Source organism: Trachurus trachurus (genome assembly GCF_905171665.1).
Source record: "Trachurus trachurus genome assembly, chromosome: 16".
In the NCBI taxonomy this organism is placed as follows: Eukaryota; Metazoa; Chordata; class Actinopteri; order Carangiformes; family Carangidae; genus Trachurus; species Trachurus trachurus.
In genome coordinates, this window is record NC_139902.1 from 18,313,013 (window position 1) to 18,332,762 (window position 19,750).

General features: G+C 41.4%; 3 protein-coding genes across 3 annotated transcripts; 2 read left to right on the forward strand and 1 right to left on the reverse strand.

Annotated features, from left to right (window-relative positions):
• The first annotated feature begins 420 nt into the window (after positions 1–420).
• LOC310999305 (uncharacterized protein) lies at positions 421–7,206 on the forward strand. The gene is made up of 12 exons (XM_083989649.1): positions 421–506; positions 778–868; positions 2,261–2,291; positions 3,355–3,432; positions 3,523–3,662; positions 3,749–3,874; positions 4,830–4,875; positions 4,961–5,029; positions 5,898–6,301; positions 6,393–6,497; positions 6,697–6,796; positions 6,917–7,206. The coding sequence occupies exons 2-12, from the start codon at positions 794–796 to the stop codon at positions 6,958–6,960; spliced, it is 1,218 nt and encodes a 405-aa protein (XP_083845775.1). The 5' UTR covers positions 421–506; positions 778–793; the 3' UTR covers positions 6,961–7,206.
• A 466-nt stretch (positions 7,207–7,672) lies between these two features.
• Positions 7,673–9,712, reverse strand: rbm12ba (RNA binding motif protein 12Ba; the record flags this gene model as incomplete). Its single annotated transcript, XM_083990299.1, has 2 exons — positions 9,604–9,712; positions 7,673–9,437 (listed from the first exon to the last, which is right to left on the reverse strand). Exon 2 carries the CDS (start codon positions 9,419–9,421, stop codon positions 7,673–7,675), a length of 1,749 nt encoding a protein of 582 aa, XP_083846425.1. The 5' UTR covers positions 9,422–9,437; positions 9,604–9,712.
• Positions 9,713–11,521: 1,809 nt separating this feature from the next.
• tmem67 (transmembrane protein 67) lies at positions 11,522–19,524 on the forward strand. Its single transcript, XM_083989413.1, has 28 exons — positions 11,522–11,740; positions 12,510–12,598; positions 12,693–12,783; positions 12,931–13,030; positions 13,212–13,275; positions 13,388–13,459; positions 13,559–13,621; positions 13,748–13,902; positions 14,037–14,145; positions 14,248–14,334; positions 15,106–15,171; positions 15,263–15,416; positions 15,504–15,624; positions 16,106–16,211; positions 16,341–16,397; positions 16,485–16,583; positions 16,674–16,778; positions 17,114–17,200; positions 17,305–17,404; positions 17,492–17,631; positions 17,731–17,871; positions 18,100–18,180; positions 18,273–18,389; positions 18,477–18,593; positions 18,688–18,792; positions 18,929–19,031; positions 19,175–19,317; positions 19,406–19,524. The coding sequence occupies exons 1-28, from the start codon at positions 11,536–11,538 to the stop codon at positions 19,484–19,486; spliced, it is 2,958 nt and encodes a 985-aa protein (XP_083845539.1). The 5' UTR covers positions 11,522–11,535; the 3' UTR covers positions 19,487–19,524.
• Positions 19,525–19,750: the final 226 nt, after the last annotated feature.

Below are 19,750 nucleotides of genomic sequence, written 5' to 3' on the forward strand. Positions count from 1 at the left end.
AGGGGCGGGGACGTAAAAACTCAGTTAATCGAGCTCCATAGAAGTGGGGAAAAAACACAGCAACGTGTAACTTGTTAAAACGAATTAAGTGCAATAATTTTCACCTCAGGTCCCCTTTGTAAATCTGGGATATATGAAGATATTCTCCACCTCTCCCGTTGCAAACATGTGCTGCGGGCGAGCGCTGGCGTTTAAAACGAACGCATCCTAATAGTTGTCCCCACATGTGCCTGTAAAATGTCTTAAATCCGACAGTTCACCGTTTAATATAATTGTTTTTTTGTTCAGTTTTATACACGGGAGTATATTTAAATAGAACTTTATGTTTTATTTTTTATCTTTTCACATGTTTGAAAAGCCAACAACTCGTTATATAAACTGGCGAAATCAGTGGTCTCCACCCTCACCGGATCCGCTGTCTCGGTCGGTGTATTGTATTTTCACTTCCCCACATCCTCTCGACCTTGTGCTGCGAGGAGCCCACGGCTTTTATTAAAATATCCCAGGTAAATAATGTCTTATTTTTTAACTGAAGGTTATGCTAATGTCATGGGGCGTTTGCAATCGCGTTCATATTTCTCACAGCTGCAGATTAATGTTGTTAAAGGTGAATAAAGTTAAGCTCGTCTGGGCCTGAGACGAACAGAAGCAACGCGTGCAAAGCAAGAAACCACTAACCTACTATTTACCAGTATGACTTTGATGAAACTGATTTGGTGTCTGAATTATTATTATTATTATGAGTATTTACACTGATTGCGTTCATTTGTCCCACAGAAGTGAAACCGAGGAGATGGAGGGCGAGGCTCCGGTGAACCAGCCTGCACCGAGAAACGGGCCGCAGCAAATGCAGCGGAAGAATATGAGGGTAAATCTCACACCGAGGACATCAGACCGTGGTGCACCCATAGAAACAAAAAAAACAAAAAAAAACACCACAATTAACACGTCAAACTGACTTTCCCTTCACGTGTGTGACACTGACCCGGTCAGACTCAGGAAGGAAACCTGTGTTTTCTTGTCCCGTGGCTGATGTGAAGCCTGGTGCAGAGCAGTCCTGGACTTTGATGCCAGCCCCTTGTGCTCTCAGGCCTGGGCTGGGTGTATTTGCACGTTTGGCTTTTTGAAGACCCCACTCAGGGCTCTGGGCCTCTCGTCTGCACTGCAGGGCCTTGGCGCTGTTGTGGGTTTTTTATTTGGACTCTCTTGCCCCCATCTCTTTGGTTGCAAGCATTTCTTTTTGTTGTTGTTGTGAACCTGTATCACCACTCTTCGAGTTTGTCAATTAGCTTTGATGTGGACTTGGTTCTCTGAACCAGTATCTACTGACAGGTTTAACTCAGTTGTGTCATGCTGAAAAAAAAATGTTGAGCAGGTCTACTGAAGAGATCACTTATAAAGTATGCATCGAAAGGAATTCTTTGCATTGCACTGACCATTTGTAAATTGGCTGCGTAACAGTGTTAGTGTAGTACAGTATTTGCTCCACACTAATTCAAATTCAAGGTAAGATTTAGGGCACTTTAAATATCAATTTATACAATTTATATACGTGCAGCATCTTGAATTTCCCACGTGATTAGCTGCTTGTCTCTGTCTCCGCACGGCTTAATAAAGGGTATGTTTGGGAGCGTGTGGTCTTGTTTGACAGACCCCCCACGCTCAAGTGTTGGTTGCCATAATGACCTACCTCTATATTTTCATATTGTTTATGATTCAGAATTACAGCATTCTCCTTTTCCAATCAAAAGAGGGTGAATGTATGATTATCATCTCACAATTTGTGTTTGCTGATTTAATCTGTCAAATTTACAGGCGGGGCTCCCAAACACACCACACTGTGTGTAAGGTCACAGCACATCATAATTCAACATTTCAGTGTCATTTTCTTGGGAAAATTACTGAGGTCTTGACCTCAGTTTTCAGAATTATGACCACTGTAGATATGTTTCTATATTTCAATTGAGTCGGTGTTTCAACTATTCAGCTTTTTTCCCTATTGAACAGTTTATTAAGTTCTACATTCTCATTTCATGAGAATTTAGAGCAATCTTCAGACTACAAAGTATAGAAATATTTTATTCACCTTTGTCTGTGACTGCCACTGCTTGATGCAGGGGTCACAGAGAATAATCGCTGTATGGCATTTATACTGTGGCGGACATGGACGAGGAGTTCAGTCCTCTGCGCAGTGTCATCCTGTCACTAATGCCTCTATGTGTCTCTCTCCTTCATGTGGGTTTATTCCCTTCTTTGACAGAGAAAGCAGCCGCAGTATTCTGCTGATATAGGTAAGTCCTGCACACACGGTGCTACTGCCAGTGCTGAGAGCTGAAGCTTGAGATCTTGATTCTCTTGCTTCATGTTCATGGGCGGTGGCATGTTCACCACCTGTTGACTCTCTCAGACATGGGGATGTTGTGGCACCATCCATGGTTTTGTTCTTTGGAAATCAGTGTTTGCCACTGCAGAAATAATCTTGCAAAAACATTTCCATTATCTTTCCACAAGTTTCCTCTATAGAAAATCATTTAGATGGTTTTAAAAAAAATACACTGAACAAGTCCAGGAAAGTCCACCCTTTCTACAAAGATGTCGCTACATGAAAGACCGTCACCATAAGCTCCCCTAGTCCTTAGCAATACACATGGTCGTAAAATAGTGGGACTATAGCAATGCAGCCATGCATTTGCAATGGTTGCTTATTAGGTTTTAATGCACTTTTTTAGGATATTTGCATTAAAACAATATTTTCTCATCAAAGCATTTTTAACACTGCTGGATGCAGTATTTATTTTGATTCACTTGCCTGTGCTAAAACTGGTTTGGCCGATGGAGTCTTGTATTTCATTAGTTATTAATCTGGGTAAACCTTCACCTGCTTACTCAAGTATTTTAAATTATGCAGGGTTTTTTTTTTTCCATACGTTCACAGCTGGACTGCATCACTAGTGCAACACAGAAGCGATACTTCTGTGGCTGAGCACATGAGAAGCAGTGAAGCAGAGAGCTGGTGTCCTGCAGCCCATTTTGGGCCCAAATAGGGGGGAGTTGCCTGAGAACTGCTGTTCCTGTCCTTCCCCCAGCTTGCAAAAGCACACATGAGGAGTTTGGGTTTGTTATCGTGGCTCAGTTTTTAATAGATACAATAAAATTCATTGCCTATCAGACAGTGCCAGTTGCATCAGAAATGCAACACATTTTCTATCTGCTTTGCAGAGATTGTTCTCTCGACAGGTTTCACCCCAGAAATCATAACAGAGTAGCTCACTGAAGTAGTTTGTTGAAGATGAACCTTGTTGTCTCAGCTGTAGACCATTATATTTAGGCTTGCCTCATGTTGTGTTTTCCCAGTGTTCACAAAAGGGACATCTATCCAGACTGTGCCCTGCCTCAGCAAACTGTTGAAGGGCGTCACAGACTGTATCATTGGTGAGCAGAAGGCCTATTTTCCTCACACTCACTTCTTTTCCTTCTCTTCTATTTTGAAATGCTTAATCTACAATCATCATATGCTTGCAGGTCTTCAGTATGTGTGGGAGTACCGCAGCCCCAGCAAATCTGTCCCACCGCACTACCAGTGCAAACTCTGTGCTGTGTGCCGCATGCAGCATGATATGGTTGCTCATGTGAAAGGCTGGAAACACAGCTTCAGATACTTGGTGAGTATTGTTGGTTTCTCAGTTTTCAGTAAATGTATGATATTGCAGAATTAAATTGGCATTTTTTCTCTCTACCTTGTACACAGAAAAAGGTCCATCCTGACAAGGTCACCTGTGATGAGGAAAAAGCCATCAAAGACCCTGCTGTAAGGAAGACCATTAAAGAGGCTGCTGCTGAGGTGGAGAAATCAGAGGGAAGGGGACAAATCAAGGTGAGTGTCAGACCCTGCTGTGTATAAAAACATTTATACTGACTATAACTTCTTTGCCATACTTGGGTTAGGATAATTATGCTCTAAGTATCAGTGGAGATCTAATTTTGTGTCATGGCAGTTTTTTGTGGCATTCAGACTCATAGCACCACATTTCGTTGTTGTTGTTGTTGTTGTTTGTTTTATTTTGGCTTGGTAAAATTGTAAAAATGTAATGGTGATCAGATGAAACACAATCCAGGAGGCCCTGTGTGAAGGCCCTAATTAGTTTAATTGCACTGTCTATGAACTTGAAGCCTACATATAGAAACATGTTTTATAATTGTATGTGGCAGGAGTTCAGTAAAGTATTGATTATTTTTGAGGTGAGTTTAATTAGAATAGAATAGAATAGAAGTTTATTTATATAGCACCTTTCACAGACGACAGTCACAAAGTGCTTTACAAAGCAGAGTGCAATGGGCAAATTTCAGTGACACATTGACAGACACAAATCACAAATCAACAAGCAATAAAAACAGTTATAATTACAAGAGATTAAATACAGTTAATAAAACGCCAGTGTAAACAGGTGCGTTTTTAGCTGTTTTTTAAATAAAGAAATGGAGGAGGCTGCTCTCAGCTGGGGAGGCAGGGCATTCCAGAGCTTTGGGGCTACAGATTGAAAAGCCCTGTCACCCTTGGTTATAAGCCTCGAGCGGGGGACGGCGAGTAGGCCTTGGTTTGAGGAGCGGAGTGGTCTAGATGTGGTGTGTGGGTTCAGTAAATCAGAAATGTAGGTGGGGGCTAGTCCGTGAATGGCCAGATAAGTTATAACAAGTAATTTAAAATGAATCCTAAAGTATACCGGGAGCCAGTGTAGAGAGAACAGAATGGGAGTGATGTGTTGCGATTTACGCGATTTACAGTAATTACTATCAAGACTGCATATTTGACACTGTTTTACTGTTTTTAGGTGATCCTGAAGGAGCCCTCTGAAGTACCTGCTTTCAAAGGACTCCGTAAGTTACTCTACTATGACTGAAGTGAGGGTATATTCCCTTTAAGTTGCTTTTCTGAGCTGTGTATTGTCCTTTCTTTTAACAGGTTCTGCTACTCCCAAGGTTATGCCTCCACCAGCTTCAGGGATGGGACCAAGGGGACCACCCTTTGGAGGTAATTTTTTGTATTTAAGTAATTTGATTTGAAAATCTTTAATGTCCCCGGAGGGCAATTTGGTTTGCAGCAAAAATTCAGAGTCAGACACAGTACGATCTCATATAGCACACACAAATAAATACATAGTCATCACAAATTACAGTACTGTACATCGTTCCCAACAGGTTCGCCTACAGCCTATTAAGCAATCTAATGGCAGACAGGACAAATAATTTTAAATATCTATTTGATTTGGCCTGACACCTCCTCTTAGATGGGAAAAGTCGAAACTCTGCATAAAGAGGGTGGAGAGGGTTTGCCAGAATGGTCCTTGCCCTCTGAGTGGCTCTGGCTTGATAAACATTATCAAGGTCATTCAGGCTAGTGCCAGTTGTTTTTTTCAGAGTTTGACCACATTCTTCATCTTATTCTTATTTGATATGCTGAGGTTCCCAAACCAACAAATCATTGCAAAAGTTAAACATAGACTCAATAAAAGATGAGTAAAACAGTTTAAGAAACTTCTTGTCAACATTAAAAGACCTCAGTTTCCTCAAATAAAACAACCTCTGATTTACTTCCCTGCAGATGGCATCTGAGTTGGTCTCAAAAGACAGTTTATCGTCCAGGATGGTGCCTAAATACTTATAATGATTGACTATGTCCACAGCTGTACCTTTGACAAAGGTTTGAGCTGTGATGGGTGGTTTCTTAGGGAAATCAATTATCATGTTGTTCGTTTTTGACACATTAAGTTGCAGATAAGAGTCATCACACCATCTAACAAAATAGTCAAGGACCGGTCCGTGGCCCACCTCATACTTGAGAATCGGTAAGCAACTGTAGTATGTGTATTTTGAATCTAATGAACATGTCTCCCCTTCAGGCCCCAGGTTTTCTGATTCGAGGTTTCCAGGGGAGTTTCCTCCTCAGGCCGGTCTGCTCTCTGACTATCCAGTGGGAGAATTTGGAGATCCTGGTTTTGGAGGGTACTCAGGCAGGCCAGATTTCCCTGAGCCTGGACTGGATCGGAGACCATTCCCAGATGATATGGGCCATCGTCCAGCTAGAGGTGGAGATGGCTTTGGACCAGTTGGTCCAAGAGATGGCTATGGAAGGAGTGGACTGATGGGGGAGAGCCCAGGTAGACCGTATCCTGATGAGTTCAGTGGCAGCCAAATGGGGAGCAGCTTAATGGACAGACCAAGGGACAAGCCTCTGGACAGGCCAGGCTTGATGGGAGCAGCTCCAGACAGCAGAAACGCTCCCAATACACTGCTCACATACCTGGTATGCGTCATTTTTCACAATAGGTTCCTCTTCCCTATACTGTAATTGTATTCAAACCTACAGAAGCTGAACTCTTTTTCTTTTTTTTTAGGATACTTTCCGGATAGAGAATGAGAATGACGCACAGCTGGTGCTGAAGGTGACGCAGAAACTAACAGATGTGCTAATGGAGTACAGACTGAGGAGCGTATCATCGGTATGTAAGAAAAGAAACCTGTTTTCAGCTTATCAGTGTTCTGCTTTTAAATTCAACATCAATCATTAAATGTGATATTGCATACCATGGGTTTATGTTCAATGTAATTCCAACTATTTTTAATGTCCAGCTTCTTCATTTTGGAGCTTGTGTACATGTGTATGGTCTCTTAACATTTTCTTTCTTCACTCTTCCTCAGGGATCTAATCTGAACAGCTTATCAATGGGCTCTTCAAGCTTCCCTTCTACACCTTCCAGGTTGTCAGGCAGTAATGACCGATTCTCAAGTAGTTTCTCAGGTATGCAAGCACCATGTGTTCGTGTTCTTGTTGTTCATATCTAAAGTAGCTCTGAAGTCAAAATGTGAGCAGAGCGTGTTCCTTAACTCCATCTCTTTCTGGCACGTTATCTCTCCGTAGGTCCCTCCAGATACTCCGATCCTCCACCCAGGTTTTATAAATGACAATCCAAGGATGACGTCAACACCTCAGTCCTCAACTTGCTGTCCAATTAGTTAATCAGTTCTGACATCCAAGAGACGAGTTTTTATGCTTTTAGTTTTTTTTTCTGTTGCTACATAGTATTTTTTAAGTGTTCTTGACTTTAGAATGTGGTTTGATTTTTAAGTTGTAAAGTTTTACACAACGAAAATGCATGTTTTGAACAGCTTTAACCCATCTTTTCAGTGTATTACAATTGTTTATTTCCTAAGGTCCAGTTCTATTAAAAGTCATGGAAAACATTCTGCGTGTTTTTAAATGTGAAATTCATTTTCTGTAATGTAGGGACTGAGGGATGCTTAAGTGGGTAATGATGATTCCTTCCTGTCATGTCCAAATTCTGCAGCGGTTTCAAAGTGCATTCTGTTACAATGCTGGATGCAAAACTACAGCCACATACAATTATAGCAATAGGGATTTGCACCAGAAGTTCTCAGGTTGATGAATGAGGCATGCAAATGTGTTTAAACTACATTTATTAAACAATGAGCTGAATATTTGAACAGATAATGTGAAAAAGTTATTAACAATTGCAATGGAACATGTGGATTTAATAAATCTGTAGGTTGATGCAGTTGAACAGAATTATAGTTGGAACACAACACTTAGAGATAAAACGAAGATCTCAATCACCCCACCACAGTGTCTTCATTGGAGGATTTGTGTTTTATTTCTTCAAACACTTCTTGACTCCAAGATGTCCCTATTCTGTTTGGCATTAATACAGGTGAGGAGCACCTGTGTCCCCAGGAAGTCCCGCCCATGGAGCTTGTGAGCCATGGCTGCGAGCTTCTGTGACTTGAACTGAACCACAGCTTCACCAGTACCCCTGCCCTTACTGTCATAGAGCAGAACGATATCATCGTCTTTTAGTTTGAAATTGCGGAAAAAGCTTTCTATCTGACACCTTTTCACATCTTCAGGCAGATTTCGGACATACAGGAATGTCTCAGCAGCCGAGTTTGGTTTTTCCTCTGATGTCACCACTGGATCTGGTTTTCTTCTTCCAATTGCTTTCTTGTTTGTGCTCATCTTCAAAGGACGCTTACGTCTCCTGACATGGGTTCTTTTGGCCATCATGTCCTGCATCACATCTTTAGTGATTTGTGACACCTGAATGGTGTTGGAGCCCACATGGCACCCACTGAGATTCAGTGCATAGTCATAATCCTCAGTGCTGTTAAAAATAAGAAAAGCTGTGTCTGTTAGGTTGCCTTCCTTGTCAAGCAAATGTTGTACGTTTCTGTTTACAATGTTTGGACACCCAAACAATTCCTTTATATCGGTCTTTGTTATAGTTTGGGGCAGATTACTGACCATGACAATGTACTCCATATTTGATGAGCCGGTTGTCACTGAGTGACACTGTGGTCTTGGCCGCTTTGGTGGTTTATATGGCAACTGGTGGAGAGATCTCTTCTTCATTTTCCGTACAGAAGCAGAGTCTCGTATGTGGTTTGCAGTTTCCCTAAGAGGGTTTTGGCAGGGTTCAACATTGTCCCCAAGATCAAGCGCGCTTTCACATTCTTGCAGCGCAGTGGTCCACATCATCTCAGTAGCTCCCCGTACCTCCACAAACACGCTGCCCAGTAACTGTTGGTTGAACTGAAGAGCATCGTTTGCATCCTGCGTATTTGCAAATTTCACAAGGCAGCAATGGCGAACACCCAACTTCACATTCACTATGACTTCCTTTACTGCTAACTCTCCAAAAAAATGACAGATGTCTTCTTTTGTAGTTGAGGCTGGCAGACCAAAGAGCCTGACATAGCCGGGATCTGAGTTCATTGTTAGCTCTGGTGTCCTCACCACATCAGACGCTTCAACTGTGCCATTGGACTTTGGGAGATGAGGCTCCACTTCGTTGTTTTCTCTCTGATGTGTTGACTGGAGTCCTTGAAGGACAGTACAAATCCCAAGAAGAAAGGCAGTGCTGGAATCAAGTGAGTCCACAGCTGAAGTTTGTATATTTGCAGAAAGCAAACTGGGATGCAGAGGCTGTGGAAGACTTGGAGTGCGGGGGTCAACTGGCCGTGGAGAAGTAGCCGTTTGATTCATATTGTTGTGATGATGGGGTGATGCATTCAGAGGTGGTACGTTTGCATTTGGACATGGCTGAGATCTCTTGGCAGCCTGCAGGGTGGAGGAGGGTTTCTTCTTCCTTATCAGTGTCTTTAATTTATGCTCCAGTTCTGCCATGTTGCTCATGTGCAAAGTCACCTTAGACCCTTTAAGGGATCTTCCATTGTACCGCATGGCAAGCTGAGCATCTCTTTCAGTGGTGAATGCAATGAAAGCCTCCCCCAGGCTTCCCCCCACTATGTATACTCCACCATCAGGTATGCGAAGGTTTTCAAAAAATGTCCTTATATCTTCTGCGCCTGCTTTCACATCCAGGCCTTGCAGTCGCAGGATTATTATCATTTTGTCGAAGCAGCTTCTGCAAGTTGAAGAAAAGAGGAAGTCAAAACAAAGAAGATAAACGGGATGTTCAGCAAGAAAAACGGCACGGCCAGTTTTCTTGTTGCCACACGGGAAGACTGAAAAGAAAAGATGAAATACAGAAAGACAAGTTTCCTGTTTCCACACATGGTGCAGATACTCACCACAGCTGAATACTAACTCTAACTCGCTCTGTCTTAAATCTGTCGAGGTTACATGCAGAAAGTTTTCTTCATGTCCCGCGCTCCCGCCCTCCTCGCGGCTCTACTTCTCTCTGAAGTCTGAACCGTGCTCTGATTGCGCACTTTCCCCCCTCTGTGGACTGGCTTCGAAACTATAATGGAGGCGCATTACTGACCCCTAAAGGACTGGAGTGTAACTACACTCAATCAGCCTGCACCTGGCCTGCACTAAAATAACAACTACTTCCTGCTGTATTTGTGACACAAAATATTTAGTTTTTATTTATTTATTTATTTATTTGTTAGTTACAGCTTTCCTCAAATGTTATTCATTCACTGTCCTATTTTGTTAAAAAAAAAAAAAAAAAAAAAAACGCTCACACCCCACCCCTCATATTTTCCCAGTCAAAAATATAAATATTCTCTCAACAAAAACGTGGTTTTCTTTAGATGAAACAAAAATGATCTGGAAAAAAGTCAAGAAAAAAACAATAATAATCAAATGATAATACAATAATTAGATTAGATTAGTCAATTAATTTTGATCCAGATAGGGAAACTGGTTTACCATCAGAGCAGACATAGGCTACAGTATATAGAAATAGCTACAGACATAGCACACACACGGCCATTGAAACATGATTAAAAGCCAATAAGACCAGATTAAATCATAAATGAGCCATAAAACTCATTGGCCAACTGACCACACTGTTCAGGACTGGTTGAATGATGCAACAAGTTTCACACTCATTAGAGGGCAGACTTAAGCAGAACATGGTTTTTACTTGGTCAACTTATGCACACTGAATTCTGGTCTCTTCACAGCTTCTTCATCAAATCCCTGGTCACAGTCAGTGATCCACAAGCATCTAAGTCCAACAGACTTTATAACTATATATAGCTTTTTTGTTACATTCTCAATAAAATATTTATATTAAAAAATCTTACCTCCTTGATCGTTAGAGTATGTGGTTCTCTCCCAGGACTATGTATGTAATCCTCCTTTGTCAGGAAGTGAGTCATCTGCACAGCTGTCGCTCATAGTTTCCTGTCAAAAGTCCCTTCTCAAATCTGTGATTACCTCAGATAACCCCAAAGCAGGTGGTTCATTACAAGGACACCCTTTTCCCGTCAGTCCAGTCTAAAACAAAAAAACAGTTATTCACCTCGAAAAAAGTTCTGTATTTTGTAACTACTTTTTTGCTTTTGCAGATTTACATTTGAAGTAGAAACACATTAATCATCTCTCCTCTCATCTTCCCTGTCATGTAAATATTTTGGTTCCAGTCATCGCTTTCTACTTTGCATATTTGCTATGCTTCAGGATGCCCATGACAGAGGGAGACATAATTTATCCTGTCCCAAGTTGGACTGCTGATCTGCTTGCTGGCCTGGGAGCACACAGCTTTATCGAAAGATGTTTGTCTGGTTGCCCTTATGCTTAGGTGCAATTATATCTACCACAAACTTTGATGCACTGGAGAAAAAAAAACGTTGACCAACAACTGAACTGAAATGAATGTAAGTTTTCATTTACGTTGCCATGGCTTTTATATTTATATTAGTTCACACTCTCTATCCATCTGATGCCTACTGGCCTGGCTCGTCCCTCAAATCTGAAAACTCATTGTGGCCCCTGAACCAAAAAGTTTGCTCACCCCTGCTTTACATGAAATAGAAATTACCTTTCATTGTACTTAAACAGGTCTTGAATGTCACAAAAAGGCATCATCCAAATGGATAAACTAAATAATTATTTACCTAAAATTATATAGCCTACCTCTGATTTGGCGGGTTTTTTGTTTCTTTGTTTGTTTGGGTTGTTTTTTTTTGCGACGCACAAATAAAGTGGCTCGTGACGTCATCGCGCTGAATGAAAGGGATTGTGGGTAAGAAGGAAGACCGCTGTTTACCATGGCGACGGGGACGCTACCATTTGCAGTTCACAGACACAAAGTGCCTCTAACGTTAATACTTTTGACATACATAGATCTTCTTCACTGTCAGCTGTTTGTTATCCCCTTCAAAGCTCCTCCTGAATGTGGTGGGGAAGAATTTTTCGATATCTCCAGTCTGTCGTGTGAGAGGTGCGGTCCAAACCAGCGACGGAGCACAACAGGTCGGTTAACACCACACACACACAACACAGGAGTTGATCCATACACAGTCTATGATCCATACACGATACTATGTCGGCGACAAAAACTGTGTTCATTTTTTTTTTTACTTTGAACAAACGAACTGTATCTGTGTGATGGTCCACGGCGACACACGAGTCGTTGAAGCCACAACGAGCAGGGTAACAGAACAGTTAGCTAGGTGGAAATGGAAGATAATGTCCTGGTTAAAGGCATCTCCAGGCAATTGAACTGGACTTAGTTTTTTGTCTGTGAAGACGTCTAGTCTAGTCTAGCCAGCCTAGTCTACATGAACTGATAAAGCCACTTGGATAAGGGTCGAAACGTCTTCAAAGACAAAAATCTAAGTCTAGTTGACTGGATTCAATGGCCTGGATCGTTTCAGAGTGACACTGATCAATCTCTGCATCACAGTGTAATGTGTATTTACCCAGGCGATAGGCTAGGCCTACATTACTCACTCAGTGACCATTGCAGATTGAATGGAGAGTTGAGATGATCTGCTGATTGCTATATAAGACTACATTGAGCTGCATTGTATGTTTATTATCTGTAAGGCTTGGATGCAAAAAATACCACCACTCTCTGATCTCATACAAAAACAGCACTAACAGTGGCAGGTCAAATATTTTAACAACAACATGTTCGAACTGAGCCAACAGCTGTTTCAGATACTATGCACAGTGACTTCAGTGTGGTTTGTTCGATATGTGTTTTAGTAACTGTGTTTTGAAAACCTTCCTTTTGCAGGACTGAGCTGTATTTGTAAAACGGGGTACCAAAGTCTCACCACCGACAAGGCATCTCTTACTTGTCAACAATGTCCCACTGACAAGCCTGTATGTAGACTTCACCTTTAACATCTTTGCTATTACACACATTCCCATCATACTTTCAAGTTCTGCTCATCATGGTGCTTTCTTGATAATACAGGCAGTGACAAGAGATGGATTTGGGTGTATTAGATGTCCAGGTGGTCTCGTTGATGAGGGGAAGTGCAAGTGCCAAAAGGGCAATATCCTGGGTAAGTAACCAATGACATGACTGATTTCCGAACTGCAAGAATGCATTTAACAAACAGCCTTTAATGCTAAATAAGCATAATGAACCAATAGCACGTATTATTATGTAGTTTATATTTATATGGCTTAATGTGACCTGTTTTTTCCAGTGGAGAGAGATGTCAATGGAAATCTTTTGGATGAGGCCAGGTGTGAAACGTGTAATGGAGACAGCCCTGCTTTTACTGTATCAGACATCAATGGAGACAGGTACTAATCATGCCTATTAATTAGTAATCATACTGTTCAATGTAAATACAAATATATTCAGCAAAGTATAAACAGTACAAACCAACATATAGTACAGTTCTGTGACATTTTTTGTTTTTTTAAGTTTTAAAAGTTACATACCAACAATATCAATTTTATAGTCTCCAAAATTGTCTTTTAGGTGTACAAGATGTCAGGCTTCCTTCGTTAACACCTCTTGTCAGTGTAATCCTTCTAATGTCCTGGTGAGTTCAGCCAGCCCCCTCCCAAAGTACCCTCAATCATCATACAAACTATTAAGTAACAAACTCACTGAACTGAAGATGTGTCATCAATGCTTTATATGTGGTATTCCAGGCAGGAGGATTATGTTTCCCTTCAGGCACCCTCTCCACCAATGTGAATCCCAGTGTCAACTATGCTCAGTTGGTGAGCCTCGTTCTCCTCGATCTCCTCTGTCACTCATTCATTTTATTTTTGTCCATTCTGGTTTACTGATTTCTATTTTATGTTCTGTTCACTTTGCAGAAGTTCAGTGTCCAGTCTGCCTGGTTCATGAAAAACCTCCACTCCTCTGCTGCAGCCTGCCTTGTAATTTCATGTCTCTTTTTTGCCTTTAAAACAAGGTTATATATACAGTATATATATAAGGGGGGGGTTTCTGAGGTATTATATGTGTGATTAGTCATCTTGTGAAAATATATTGTGTGGTTACAGGCCTTCTCCAACCTGACAGCGTGCCAGGCTCTTGGGAACATGTGTGTGATGAACATGCACTCCTTCAGCAGCGTGTCCACCGATGCCTGTGGTCTCTTCAATACCATTTTCAGATCAAGGGCTTCTGCAAGCTCTGTTCAAGACATTTCTTACTGGTAATCAACACTATCATGACTTACATTTATAAAACTGTGCTTTCTCTGCTCATTTGGAATGAAACAAATCCCCTATTTTGTAATCTAGTTTTACTGAAAGTCAACATTAAACACTGTGATTACTCTGTCTCCAGGAGAGCTAATCTGCCATGGCTTTACTATGGGGACGAGCCAGGACTGGCCAGTCGAGTGCTCCAGACGGAACCGGTTCCCATTAGATTCAGTTTCAGGGGAAAAAACAAGGTAGATGATAACACAAACCAGCTTTACTTATTCCTTTGTGAATACAAAACATTTCAGTTAAGAGAATGCTCTGCTCATTGAAAAACAATGTTTATCTCACAGAACACTGATATTAAACTGCGTGCTGCTGTCTACAATGTCAGAGGAGAGTTCCTTCGATGGGAAACTGTAGGAGGAGATAATCTCCAGGTAAGGTGTCAAAGGAATGATGATAAAATTATATACTTAAAGCAGAAGTGAGTGATCCGGTCGTTTTCGCTAATGCTGCGTTCCAGGCAGGCTTTTGAAACCGTAAATTACAGCTTCAAGTCACAACTTACGACTTTGTAGCGTTCCAGGCAACCCACTCGTGTTTTTCCGACCTGTTTTACCGGTGAAAGTCACTATAACGGCCACTCGTAACTTCCGACCGGTGAACTCGTACCAGATCGAACTGGTACCACTTCACGGTCGGAAAAATACGAGTTTCCTTGAACGCACCATAACAGTCCTCGTCGCTACGTCACCACATTCACGGCGTTCCTTGGCTGCACACACAGCCCTGCATGCCGTTCTCTCTCCTCATTGGATAAAAACTGTAGGATACGATAAATGTTTTCTCTTCGGCTCAGAGCAGAGCAGAGGGACTGAGAGACCCGTGTTTCAGTCCAAACACTCTATGTAAGTGATTGCTGTCGGAAGATATAACTATTTAAGACTTATATTAACACAAATATATCACTCACTTCTGCTTTAACTCTGAACATGCAAGACAATTGTTTACATTGATAAAATGTATATAAAACTTATAGGTTCCATTATTTGGCCTTCATTGGAGCTAAATCACATATTGTTACTCTTTTGCTTGTTTACAAGACAAATACATTTGTAAATTAAACAGGTTTCCAAGTGACTCATACAAAATATTAAGTATAGGCTGCTGATCCACACCACCTCTTTTCTCCTCTCCTCCTCTTTTAGCTATGTCCAGAAACAGCAACCAGACTGAAGGCGGCCTTCAGCTTTGGAACTGCTTACCAGAAAAGTGTGAGTGTTCCTGCCTTCCTTTTACAGATGGTGCACAAACTTTCTTGTAACACCTAGTTGTATCATAACCTGTGTGTGTGTGTGTGTGCAGTGTGACCTCTCAGTAGCAGAGTTGTGGGGAACCCATTCTGAACCACTGTTCTACGATGTGTTCATGGAGGTCGGTGGAGAGGAGAACAGAAAACTTCTGCCCCTGCCCACACTAGTTTATAACCAGCAATACAGTGGACGGTTCATCAACCAAGGTGCAATTTTATTTATCAATGTGTATGTGTGTGTGTGTGTGTGTGGTTTGTGCCCGTTGTGTTTTAATATATTTTGTCTTTGTTCAGAGAGCATGAGGAACTGGTACCTGTCTCGCCGCATGTTTCTGGTCGACATGCTGAGTGGAAGAGAGAAGGAGGAAAGCTCCTTGCCCAAAGTCATTCGTGTGGCCAGCAGTGTTAAAATTAGGTGGGCTTCAAATGTGCACACCACCATATGATGATAAAGAAGTGAAAATTTTGTTTTTATCAAAGTTTTATGTTATAGATAGATAGATAGATAGATAGATAGATAGATAGATAGATAGATAGATAGATAGATAGATAGATAGATAGATAGATAGATAGATAGATAGGCCTGGAGAGTCGCCTCGCCTGGCATCACAATCTAGGAGCCTCAGTCCACAGGATGTCATAGCGATAACACAGAAAGTTGCCATGGAGACAACCTTGATTGGGACCCAGACAGAGTCAACAATTAGCAGGTGTCCATGAAGGAACTGGGGGGAGGAATGGAAGAGCGTCTTACTGCAGCGTTCTCCTGGGAAAGTTGTTCCAGCAGCGGCCTTGGCCGAGGCCAGTGCCGGTTGGGGGGGGCGAAAGCAGATAAGATTGGAGTTGTTTGGGCGAGTAGTCGCATTCGCATTTGATCTAATGTGTGTGTTTGGTAGGTTTCAACTGGTTCCACGAACCCAGGAAGGACAGGTATACCCTCCTTTAATGACTGTGACCTACAAAGACGTTCTCATCACGGATATCAACACACAAACTGTGTCTGTGAGTAGTTCACATGCACACACACACATTCAGATTCAGATCTTCTTTTCAAATGGATAAATGAGTTGCTGTGTTTCCCCAAGAGACAAGCAGTGGGTTGACTTACAAAACTTGTTTATCTGTTTCCAGACAACATTTGCTGTGGAGTACGAGATGGATCAGAGTGAGGCTCGCATGAAGACAGATGTGAGTAGAGGCATGAAGGAAAATGTTGAAAGGAGAACACATTGATATAGTATCACCTGTGGTTTCTAATGCTATATATGTGCACAGACTGCTCTAGGTGTGATGGGTGGCGTGGCTGTTCTTTACTCTCTGCTGAAGACAGTCAGCTGGAAGAGAAGGATCGCCTCTCCACTAATTGATGTGGAGGTAACATGTCCTAATTTAAACCACCATTATCTATGTGTTGATGTCAAACTTGGAAGTAATGTAAACTTCTCTCTTTTCTCCTACCATTAGACAATGATGAAGTTTTTGTTGTTTTATGCCGGAGACCTGGCCAACGTTTTCTTTGCAGTCACTGTGGGAACTGGACTTTACTGGCTCATCTTCTACAAAGTTAGTGTCATTACTTTGTGGCTTGCTTTTGTAAGGTTGATGATTTTCATGCTGATGTGATTTTTAACATTGGTATCAGTATCTCCTTTCTGTAGCTTTTTCATTTGACCCTTTTTTTTTTTACTTAATTACTTTTTCACAACACAATATTTATTTTGTCTTTGCATGAAATCTGAATTGTTTTTTTCCTCTCTGCGTCTCTTTCTGAAGACGTTAAAGGCAAGTCTTTTTCCTACTTTCCCTTCTTTGCTGCAACAGTTCCTTTGAAGCTTGCTTAGGTTTAGGTGTAATTATTGCTGTTAGCTTCTTGCTGGGATTCATTCTTGTATGTTTCTGCTTAGGCCCAACAGTTTGTGTCAGTGCTGTTACCACAGCCTAATCAGGAGGAGCAGTTTGTGACCTACATTGGTTGTGCCTTCGCTCTCAAGGTTGGACACCTGAAAAACAGATGTGAAAATAAGCAGTATTGTTTTTGAAAGCTAGGTGGTGTCCTTTGATTAGGAATGTTGAAAGAGTACTTCTGTGTCTCCAGGCTGTTCAGTTTCTCCACAAGCTGATCCTTCAGGTGTCAGTCGACATATTCCTTATCGACTGGGAGAGGCCACGAAGCAAACCTAGCAAAACTGTGCAAGGTACAAACACATTTAAGTCAATGAGCTTTTATAAAAGGTAATTATGTAGCTGCTTTATTCCACTCATCATATTCACTGCTGTTTCAGCTTCTGGTGAGTCTAAACGTGACCCTGCTCCTGTCAGCATCTGGAGGACCTACTTTGTGGCCAATGAGTGGAATGAGATTCAGACCATACGCAAAATCAGCCCGACCTTCCAGATCATGGCTGTGCTCTTCTTTCTTGAAGTACATCTCATACACACCAGCTCATACACTGTTCCTTTTTTGTAACTTTTGGTTATGTCCCCGATCCTCCTAACTGGTGTGTCACCCTGTGTTGTTCAGGTGCTGGGTTTCTCTAACCTGGCCCTCAGGGACCCGTGGCCAACTTTGCAGCGTTCCCCACAGGCGTACACCCCTTCATACAGTCTGATGCTGCGCTATGGTCTCGCAGCCACGCTGTGGCTCTGCATCGGACTTCTGCAGGTATAATTGCAGCATTCTCTCTTTTTCACTGATTCCTTTTGATCTCTAGCTTGTCTTTCTTAACATATATATATATATATATATATATATATATATATATATATATATATATATATATATATATATATATATATATATATATATATATATATATATATATATATATATTGTGTGTATATATATTATAAGTGTGTAGAGCTCCTCTGAAAGGATAATTTCTTCCCACAGGTGATTTTCTTCACTGTGTTTCATGAGCACTTTGTGGAGGACAAAATCCGTCAGTTTGTGGATCTTTGCTCCATCAGTAATGTAAGTACTAGCAATAGGCATAATTTGTATTAAACAATTCATCTGCATGGGATGTTTTACTTAAGTGTGTGTTTGTCCTGGTTTCTCCACAGATTTCTGTGCTGGTGTTATCTCATCGTTGTTTTGGCTACTACATTCATGGGCGCTCAGTTCATGGTCATGCAGATACAAACATGGAGGAAATGAACAACAATCTGAAAAGAGAGGCTGTATGTACACCAACTGACTCCACATTGTATTGGTAGCTTTAGCTTAACTATGGTATTATTGATTTTGATCCTTTTTTCCATTTGAAGGAGTCCTTGTGTGGGCAGAGAGGGCTGCTTCCCAACACAGAGATCCAGACCTTTCAAGTGTCTCTTACCAATCGTCTGCGGTTACAGTATGACAGGATAAGGGAGCCTCTCTACAGGGTGTGTTCTCTATCTGTCATCTTTGTAACTATGTTAAAAGCTTTTCGAAGAAATGTAAATCACTTTATCTGGTTGACTGTCTCTGTTCCACCAGATGGGGCCATCAAGGCTGATCGACGCATCAACAGCCAACCGATTTGAGCTGAACGTCAGAGCCTATCACACCCTGAACCACTTCCTGGGATCCATTATAGACCATGTTAGTATAAATGCACTGAAAAACTCCCATAAGCTAAATTAACTTACTAAATTTAGCTTCATCTGATCTCAGTGTATAAGTCTGATAGATTGCAAAGTATTCAAGCTGTTTTTGTTGACTCATGCATTTACCGTAGGCCCACCCTGACATGGACTATATAGTGAAGGACAAGCTGGTGTTTGAGAGGGTCATAGGCATGGAGTTTCTTGAACCCAGTGAAAAAAGCATCTTCTACAACGGTAATGACCTCTTGGCCTAGATGGGCTGCACATTTATGTTTGTCTGCCGTGATTATATGTGTGTGTGTGTGTGTGTGTGTGTGTGTGTGTGTGTGTGTGTGTGTGTGTGTGTGTGTATAAAATCTCTGTGTTTCTCCCCTCAGATGAGGCTCATTCCTTCAGCGACGTGCTGTTTTATGGAAATGAGGCCACTCTGCTGATTTTCGACACTTTGTTCTTCTGCGTTGTCGACCTTGGATCACAGAGCTTTGTTCTTGCAGCTGTGCTTACATACGTACAGCAAATGGTCAGTATATATGGTGTGTGTGTATAGTAAGTTGCCTTCACTATGCTTAAAAAAAAACATGTATTGAAAACCGTCTCATTCATTGCAGCTCTTCCGCCTGATCCGTAACATTCTTGGAAGGAAGAACCTCGTCAGAAAGACTCTGGTGGATGAGAGATTTCTGATATAAAACTCCCTGCTGAGTATTTGTTAGTGTTGGTGTTTAGCGCCATTTCAACTCAAATGTTTACTGTTCACAGCTTCTGCAGCTATTTTTTTGTACTTCTCTGTACAGTCTTTTCACTGCTTTGTCATGATGTCAACATAGCAATTTTTGTAAAATTTTTGATGATTAAAATGTTTTTGACAATTAAGTTTCAATGTATTTTTTTTTATCAAATACAATTAGCTTCTCTGGATTGTCATGCTAAATGTGGAATTCAGGGAAGTTAAT

What these genes read in the sequence shown, in the direction of transcription:
- tmem67 (XM_083989413.1), top strand. Translation starts at nt 11,536, where the DNA reads ATGGCGACGGGGACGCTACCATTTGCAGTTCACAGACACAAAGTGCCT. An exon ending in GTTCAAGACATTTCTTACTG is followed by an intron (nt 13,903 to 14,036) that starts GTAATCAACACT and finishes CTCTGTCTCCAG; the next exon opens with GAGAGCTAATCTGCCATGGC. An exon ending in TGGGATCCATTATAGACCAT is followed by an intron (nt 18,793 to 18,928) that starts GTTAGTATAAAT and finishes CATTTACCGTAG; the next exon opens with GCCCACCCTGACATGGACTA.
- LOC310999305 (XM_083989649.1), top strand. Translation starts at nt 794, where the DNA reads ATGGAGGGCGAGGCTCCGGTGAACCAGCCTGCACCGAGAAACGGGCCG. An exon ending in AGGGAAGGGGACAAATCAAG is followed by an intron (nt 3,875 to 4,829) that starts GTGAGTGTCAGA and finishes TACTGTTTTTAG; the next exon opens with GTGATCCTGAAGGAGCCCTC. An exon ending in ACCTGCTTTCAAAGGACTCC is followed by an intron (nt 4,876 to 4,960) that starts GTAAGTTACTCT and finishes TTCTTTTAACAG; the next exon opens with GTTCTGCTACTCCCAAGGTT.